This window comes from Grampus griseus, assembly GCF_964374135.1.
Source record: "Grampus griseus genome assembly, chromosome: 16".
In the NCBI taxonomy this organism is placed as follows: domain Eukaryota; kingdom Metazoa; phylum Chordata; class Mammalia; order Artiodactyla; family Delphinidae; genus Grampus; species Grampus griseus.
This window is the reverse complement of record NC_139010.1, coordinates 59,454,510-59,463,045: the sequence shown is the minus strand read 5'-3', so window position 1 is coordinate 59,463,045 and position 8,536 is coordinate 59,454,510. Positions and strand designations below refer to the sequence as shown.

At 60.9% G+C, this 8,536-nt stretch overlaps 1 protein-coding gene across 1 annotated transcript; it reads left to right on the top strand.

Moving 5' to 3' along the window:
* Positions 1-861: 861 nt before the first annotated feature.
* Positions 862-2,464, top strand: LBX1 (ladybird homeobox 1; the record flags this gene model as incomplete). The annotated part of the gene is made up of 2 exons (XM_082673904.1): positions 862-1,186; positions 1,882-2,464. 2 exons carry the CDS (start codon positions 862-864, stop codon positions 2,400-2,402), a joined length of 846 nt encoding a protein of 281 aa, XP_082530030.1. The 3' UTR covers positions 2,403-2,464.
* Between the last annotated feature and the right edge of the window lie 6,072 nt (positions 2,465-8,536).

The following is an 8,536-nucleotide window of genomic DNA, read 5'->3' as shown; positions in this document are numbered from 1 at the left end:
GTAATTTACAAACAGCTCGGGCCGAGCGCGGCGCAGCGCCGGGACTGACAGGCGCATTAGGCAGGCTAATTCCAGCCGGCTCCTCCTACCCCAGGCCCGCTAATTAATGAGCTTCCCAACTTAGAGCTGCCTGCATTGGACAGACAGAGAGTGAAAGAGAGGACGAGGGAGAGGGAGAGAAGGAGAGAGACGGGGGGAGCAGAGAAGAGAGAGGGAGGGAGAGAGGGAGAGAGAGAGGGAGAGAGAGAGGGAGAGAGAGAGGAAGAGAGAGAGGGAGAGAGAGGGAGAGAGGGAGGGAGAGAGGAAGAGAGAGAGGGAGAGAGAGAAGAGGAGAGAGAACAGAGAGAAAGAAGAGAGGAGAAAGAGAGAAAAAGAGAAAGAGAGAGAAGTGCCGCTGCAGATAATTGATTACTCCTCGATCAAGGCTAACTTGTTAGCAATAGTCAATTGCCCCATCTCTCCGCCTCCCCTCGCAGTACGGGATCGGCGCCCTCGCCTCGGCTCTTCCAACTGCCGCCGCCAGGACCCGGGGCCAGGAGCCGCCGCGGAGCCACCTGACACCTTTAAATAGCACCGGGGCTGGCGAAACTGGAGCCCCGCGCGGCGCGCCCCGGCTCGCGCCCCGGATTGCTGGAAGCCCCGGCGGCGGTAGCGCCCGCGTCAGCGCCCTCCTCCTGGGGCCCCGTGCGGCTGTGCTCGCCTCTGCCGCTGCGCTAATCGGCCCCGAGCCCGGCCCGCGCGCTGCCGGGCGCGGCCTCCTTCCCGCCTGCCGCCCGCCCGCGCCTCCCGGCGCCCGAGCTGCCCGCGGGCTGGGTCCCCGAGGCCCGAGCCGCCCCGGCCGGGCCCCCAAACGAGGCCGAGATGACTTCCAAGGAGGACAGCAAGGCGGCGCCGGGGGAGGAGAGGCGGCGCAGCCCGCTGGACCACCTGCCGCCTCCCGCCAACTCCAACAAACCGCTGACGCCGTTCAGCATCGAGGACATCCTCAACAAGCCGTCTGTGCGGAGAAGTTACTCGCTGTGCGGGGCGGCGCACCTGCTGGCGGCCGCGGACAAGCACGCTCCGGGCGGCTTGCCCCTGGCGGGCCGCGCGCTGCTCTCGCAGACCTCGCCGCTGTGCGCGCTGGAGGAGCTCGCCAGCAAGACTTTTAAGGGGCTGGAGGTCAGCGTCCTGCAAGCAGCCGAAGGTAGGCGCCGCCACTGGGTTCCCCGGCGCCCAGCACCAGGCTCCCGGCTCAATGTGTACCACGCTTAGTGCTCTCTGCCTCTGGCCGACCCCTCCCGCGCCGGCTGTCTGGGCCCTCCAGCCCAAGCCGCTGCCGCTGGGAGTGGAGATGCGTGGGACAGGACCCAAACCCTATTTCCAAGGGCCTCTGGATAGGCTAGAGTCGAGTGACCGCGGAGGGGAGGCAGGAACCCAAGATCTCTCTGCAGTCTGCCTGCTCTGCTTAACTCCCTCCCGTTCTCGGTGGCCTGGGTACTGCTAGCCCTGTTCCTGGGGTGGGGAATGGAGAGCCTTTGCTGGGACCTTTTGGGTAGGGGTAGAGCAGGGCTGATTGCGACGAGGTGGAGAGCCAACATTCACTCCCAGGCAGGGCGTCCCTCTCTGGCTCTCATGTTCTAGCGACCTCGGGTCTTTCAAACCAACTCTCAGGTGAAGCGGCAGAGACCAAAACAATTTTTCCTAGGGACTTCCGGTAGATGAGAGATGGGAGAAGGGGGCTTGCCATAGCCTAGGCTTGGCCTAGTCCGGGTGGTCGAATCTAATCCTAGAAGGGAACAGCGGCAGACTGCAGGCCAGATGGGTCTAGGTGGAGTGAGTAAGGACCGGGGTGGGGTCTCCTCTCCTCTGGCGCAAGCCTATACTTTGGTTTCCTCGCAGGCCGCGACGGGATGACCATTTTTGGGCAGCGGCAGACCCCCAAGAAGCGGCGAAAGTCGCGCACGGCCTTCACCAACCACCAGATTTACGAGCTGGAGAAGCGCTTCCTCTACCAGAAGTACCTGTCCCCCGCCGATCGCGACCAAATTGCGCAGCAGCTGGGCCTCACCAATGCTCAGGTCATCACCTGGTTCCAGAATCGGCGTGCCAAGCTCAAACGGGACCTGGAGGAGATGAAGGCCGACGTGGAGTCCGCCAAGAAACTGGGCCCCAGCGGGCAGATGGACATCGTGGCGCTGGCCGAACTCGAGCAGAACTCGGAGGCTGCGGGCGGCGGCGGCGGCGGCTGCGGCAGGGCTAAGTCAAGGCCTGGCTCTCCGGCACTCCCCCCAGGCGCCCCGCAGGCCCCGGGCGCCGGGCCCCTGCAGCTCTCGCCCGCCTCCCCGCTCACGGACCAGCCGGCCAGCAGCCAGGACTGCTCGGAGGACGAGGAAGACGAAGAGATCGACGTGGACGATTGAGCGGCACCCAGCATCTTCCGCAGCCCCGGGCTCCTAGCGCTCTTTGCCCGCCACCTCCCAGACAGGACCGCCAAGGGGAGCTGGGACCTCCTCTGCAACTCCCGCCTTCTCCCCTGTCCCTGGCCTGGACTCGGCTCCCAGCAGCCGCCTCTTTCCTCTCGAAGCAATAAACCTGGTTTGGCCGGCCAAGCCGGCCGCCGCGCGCGCGGCCTCCGCTGCCCCGGGAGCCCTCGCCGTGCAATTCTGTATGGCTTCTGTATAAATATTTAAACCTATATACTGGGTTCTTCCCACCGCAGCCTGACTTTTTTCTTTCTTTTATTTTTTAAAATCTCGGAGTTTCCATGTTCTCAAAGCTCAGGCTGCCGGGTTTGCTGAGGGCGAGATAGAATCGAGGGTAATGAACACTTAACCTCGAGGTCTGGAGGAGGGGCCGCCCCGACTTTTTGATTTTTCTCTGCATGTGGCGAATGCACCGGCCCTCTCCCTCCTCACCTCCCTTGGCCTATTGCAGTTGATTTCTTTTATTTCCTTCTGCCTTTATTCCCCCCCACACACCTGGGAAGGTGCTGAGGGGGGCAACCGGGTCCTGACTTGCGAGTTTCAAATCGATGTTTCCCCCTCCCCCCCCAGCGAAAGAAGTCTGTTTTCGATGCCATTTCTGCCTCCTAATGCCCAGTAATGCTATTTTTAAGATTCCTCCCCACCCTCTCCCGGTTGCCTGGGACTGACTATTGGGGTCCGGGTCTTAGGGACAAAGCAGGGGGAAATCCAACAACCAACCAATCAACCAACCAGCGAAAACAGAACCCAAAGTCCAAGAATTATTTTTTACTCTTTTTAGAATTTTTTTGCATGTGACAGAGACTGAGACGAGGCCGACCTAAGCCCTCGCGCCACCTCCTCCACAGCTCTGGGTCTGTCTTGCGGTATCCAACGCCCTGCTCCTAGCTCGACTTGGCCAGACGAGGGTGCCTGGATGGGGGTGGGTCCCGCGTGCCACTCCCCTGCTCCTGCCCTGCCCTCTCCTCCCCGGACTGTACCCAAGGCCTCTTTCTCCGATAAATAAAGTCTTTGCCATTTTACTAGAACCGGCGGTGACCGTGTCTGAACGAGTGGACCTTATTCAGTGAAGCCGCGTCAGGCTCGGTGTCTCGCCGCTGCTGGTCGCCGGCTGCCCAGGCCTTGGAGATTTGGAGGAGTTTCAGGGCAGGCGTGAGAATGAGGGGTGAGGGGGAATTAGTGAGAGGGAGGAGGCGCTTCTTGCCCACAAACACGTGGCAGCTACCAAATGGTGCGGGGGCGAGAGAAGCGGGCTTCGCCAGGTCCGGGTAAAAAGAGAGGCGTACAATGCTGGGAGAAAACGTGTGCGTACTTTGAGGGCGCCACGGGTGCAAAATTAATTTGTATGGGGCAAAGGCTAGGTGGGGGGGGGGACTTGCCGTGGGGTTCGTGCATCCCAGCCGGGACACAAGGGCATTCTTCCTGCGCTCCCCGGGACACCGGCTAAGCCTTGGGTGTGGTATATAGCTCAGTCGGGCAGCGGACTGGAGCCTGAGAGCTCCCCAAGCTTCGGTTCGCCAGAGGGCCTCACCCTTGGGTGAGGGAGGAAAATGAGGCCAAAGGTACCAAGGGCAGGCTGAATTACTCACATGGGCACTGGAAGATGTGAGCCCGAAGCATCTAAGAGTTGGGGTGGATTTCTGGTAACGTTCACAAATTCTGGGCCCCGAACCCGGCTGGGGACAGAGACATCAATCTCCCAAGGACTCTGGGGGAATCCCCGCACCCCGAGGGCGGCTGGGGCAGGAACACAGGCAGCTTTTACTTTTCCGAACGGAGCGGGTTTCTTTCTGGGCTTTTGTTGTCGCTGGGCTGGCGAGTGGCCGCTGTCACTAGAGGAGGGTCCCGCCTCCAGGCCACTCGGCTCTCTTTCTAAGCAAAATTGATGTGAGAAATGTGCATCTGGTCTCGGGCAGGCGATGGGGCCCCGGGGCCTGAATCGGGAACGTGCGAGTCCACGAGGAAATGAAGAGAGAGAAATAGAAGAAAAGAGAACAGAACACTTCAAAAGCAGAGCGAGAAAGTGGAGAGCCACAGAGACGGGGGAGAAAGAGAAAGAGGAAAAGCTACAAAGAGAGAGACAGAAACAGAGACAGAGACAGAGGGAGAAAAGTGGAATGGGGAGAAGGGAGAGAAGAGAGGCGAGAACGAAAAGAAGGAAAGAGGCGGCCGGGCAGCGGGGCCGGCGTGCGGCCGGTTCCTCCCGAGCGACATAAATCGCCCTCTCAGGATGGATGGGTCTGTAATTCGGAGCGCGGACCATGAAGGCCGGGACGAATGGACCCGGGCGGCCGCTGACAGGCGACAATAGCCGGGCCCAGCCCCCCGCGGCTCCGGGTGCGGGCACGGCCACGGCCCTCCGCAGCCCAGAGCGCGCCGGCGCTGGCGACCATATGGTTTTTGAATTTTCTTCACAATTTGTAGACAATTTGATGGATTAGGTCCCCGCGCGCGCCTCCCCGGCACAAAGGCGGCGCAGGGACCGCGGCGCGGCGGTCACTTGGGCATCTGCGCCCGCCGTGCGCACCCCGCCCCCGCCCGGCCCCCGCCCCGCGCCCTGAGCCCGGGGCCGCCCGCCCAACACGCCCATGAATCCCAATGAAGCGGCCCTGGCACCTCAGGCCGCTGCCCGCTTCGCGGCCCCGGGCCGGACCCTGCTGGGTCCCTTCGGGCTGGGGGCGGCGGCCCCGGGGCTGAGCCCACCCGAGCTGAAGAGCCCGCGGGGCGCGCAGCTAAGCAGGCGCATCGGGACTGAGGAGAAACGGGGCCATTTATCCGCCCGTCTAGTTAAAGCGGGTTATTTGTTTGCTTCTCTGGCCTCCCCCTCCCATCCCCTCCCCCTGCCCTCCTCCCCCTCCTTCCCCTTCTGCCTTTTATTCTTTTGTCTCTAAATGGATTTAATGAGCCTGAAAAACATGACAATTGAATATAACCAAGAAATAAAAAGTAACGAGGGAGGAAGGAAGAAGGAAAAGAAGGAAGGAAAGAAGGAAGGGGAAGGATTAATAAAATAAAGGGGGAAATCCATTCAATTCAGCAAATGTTTGTTGTGCCTCTTTTCTGCGCCAGGCCACGCTGGGGGCTGGGGAAATGGAAACGAATCAGATCCAGTTCCTACCCTCAAGGAGCTCCCAGTCTAGCAGACGAGACCGCCGCACCCCAGCGCAGATAGGAGACCTGGACCGAGGGACAGGGAAGTGCCCTTTGCAGAGCCCAGAGAACCGACTTAGGGCCCGGGGTAGTGCAGGCTTCACGGAGGAGGTGGCTTTGGACCCAGGCCTTGAAAGATGAGGAGGAATTCGTTGTTTCTATAGGCCAGAACGAGGGCGGGCAGAAGGAGGGACCGCACCGTCGTCGGAGGGAAGGGGAGAGAGGCGAACGTGGAGCCCAGGGCTTGACCCCAAGGAGCCCTGGAGAGAGCGCGCCGCGCTGGGTCCCACACCTTTTGGGAAGCGGATTCCAGCCGCCCCGCAGTCTTCTCGTCTGTGCTGGATTCGATGCCTCCGCCAGGCTGCCGGTGGGCTTCCGGAACCCGGCCGACAGCGCATGTGGCCGTGGCATCCCGACTCGGTCCGAACGGGCAACGCGGCGCGGGGCTAGTTTCCCGGCCCCATCGCGCAGGGAGGCGGCGACGACTGAGGGCAAGGGCTGAAGGGCTTGTCTGGAGATGGGAGCGAGGAGTTGGGGGTCCAGGGAGGCCTGGGCTCTAGCCCACCCTCTTCCAGGCAATCCCGGCTCTGATGAGAGCAGCTACCCGTACGCCGCCCAGGGCGCTGGGATGGCCTTAGCCACGCTTCGGGTGCTTCAGCGGGGACCTGTGATGGGAGAGGGCCTCGAATCCAAGTGCAGGCCCTGGTCTCCTAACAGGCGCCGGCCGGGCCTGCCTCGGGTGCGGCTGTGCGTGGTGTGTGCACTGCATGTGTGCGCTCCGTGGGAGCCGGACGTGTGCATTACGTGTTTGTTCTCCGAGTGTGAGTGTATGTACAAGTGTGGCGTGGATCGTGTGAGGGGCTGTGGGCCCTGCGCCCATTCTCAGGGCGAGGTTCGTTAAGGTTTGGGACCCTCCTGGCCTCCAGCCCTGTGGCGGAGTTACTTTATAGCCTGGGGCCGTCGCAGGCCTGCGTGCTCAGGACTCTAGCCTCTCTGCAGACCCGCTTTCAGTTCCCGGCTGCCCAAGAGAAGCGGCCCAGCTCTGCCTCTTCCTTCCCGGTTGGGTCCGGGGCCTCGGCCCTGCTTGCCAAGTCCCAGGACGCGGGCAGGTTCTGCTCTCCCGGCCCGGGACCCCGCGGGGCGCGGACGGGCTGGGCCTGGCCCCACGATCCGGCTGGCTCGGCTTTCCCTGCTCCGCCTTCTCCGACCCGGGGTCCTGCGGGCGGCGCCTGGTGAGGCCAGGAGGCGCAGTTCCTTATTTTACGAGGTGTCGGGCCGGTGTCAGACGCAGCTCCGATAAGTAATACTCCAGTCTGAGGGACCAGAACGTGGTAATTAATCCCAAAGACTTAAGTGTATTTTAGTTCAGGAGAAAAAAAATCACTAATTCAATCGTCCGGAAAATTGAAGTTTGATGCATGAGTCCCCCCTGAAAGGGACGGGCTGGGGCCGCGCGCCTCCCCTCCGCCCCTGCCAGTCGCCGCGGGGACCCCCTCCTCCCCACCCTTCGGAGCCTCCAGGTCCAGGGAAGTCCACTCACATCGCCCTGCATGTCTCCTGCCGTTGGAACCCAGGGTACCTTGACTTTGCTTCCTACTCCAACAACCAACCACTCTTTCTCGCGGCCCAGAAAGCGGTTTGTGCCGAGAATACGGATGTTCCTCCAACACACACACACCTGGGAAGAGGCCTAAGGGAGCATGAGGTGTAGGGGAGTGACTAGATAAGGGACCCAGAATGGACAGGGGCAGGGACTGCAAGACGAGGGAGAGGGGACCTGGAACCTGAGCAAACTGGCGTCACGAGGGTCAGCAGGTTGGAAGCCACTGTGGTAAAGTGGAGAGTCCCCTGGCCGGCTGCGGGTGGTTTGAGTCCAGGTTAGAACTGTGGGTGTGCTGGGTAGTGATGGTTGGGCTGTAGAACTGTGGATGGTTGGTTTGTGTGCAAAATGGGTGCCTCCCTAGACTGTGCATGTGCACGAATGAGGTCTTGGGCAGAGGTTAGCAGGCCTGGGGGAGCTGGGAGCCTGATCCCGGATGGGTCCACAGGCTGTGTCTCCCACGGATGAGGCTCCTGGGACTAGAGCAAAGGAAGGTGGTGGTCCTAGGCCTGGTGCATGTGTATGAGGGGGGGAGCAATACTCGGGATGGAGAATTCCCACCCTGAGTTTTCCTGGGGCCCCAGCTCTGCATTTCCAGATCCAGGGCTGCCATCAGCAAGTTACCTTGTCTCCGCCTAACAGGTGCCAGTCCAGAGAGAGACCTTGGGGCTGAGGGTGTGTGTGTGTGTGTGGCCAAGTTCTCCAGCATCAACTGAGTGTGTCAGGAAAGTGTGTGCAACTGAGAGACTGGACATGTGCAGCTGATTGATGAAACGGAGCATGTGCAACTGGGGGTGACTGTGTGCTGCTGTGTTCATACAACTGATTGTTGCAAACTAGGTGTGACTAAGTTTGTGCAATGGACAGAAAAGAAGTAAAGCTGTCACTGGGGTGGGTGTGACCAGCGGGTGAGTGATGCCCCCCGGGGTGTGTGACGTATGCAGGGAGCAGGTGTGAGAAGATAACCGGGAGAATGAACATTGATGTGGAACTGAAGCTACAGACAACCAGAATCTTAGCTCCAAACAGGTTTACCAAGCTGGCTACTCAAATTCTCAAATTTACACTTATGGTGGGGGGTGGAGTGGAGCACATGATGGGAAGGGAGGGGGGCTTATGAGAGGAGTGAGCAGAAAGTGGGATGGAGAACTTCAGCCTGAGCCTAAGTCTACTCTGAAGGCAGTTGGGGCAGTGAATAAACACTATATAGACACAGACTCTGCTTCTTTTGAAGGGGGGTGGGGTTGTCCTCTGTTTGCTGTTGGGTAATGGCTAGGATGCAGCCTGCCCTCTCCTACTCAAGTTGGTCCCCAGGCTGAAC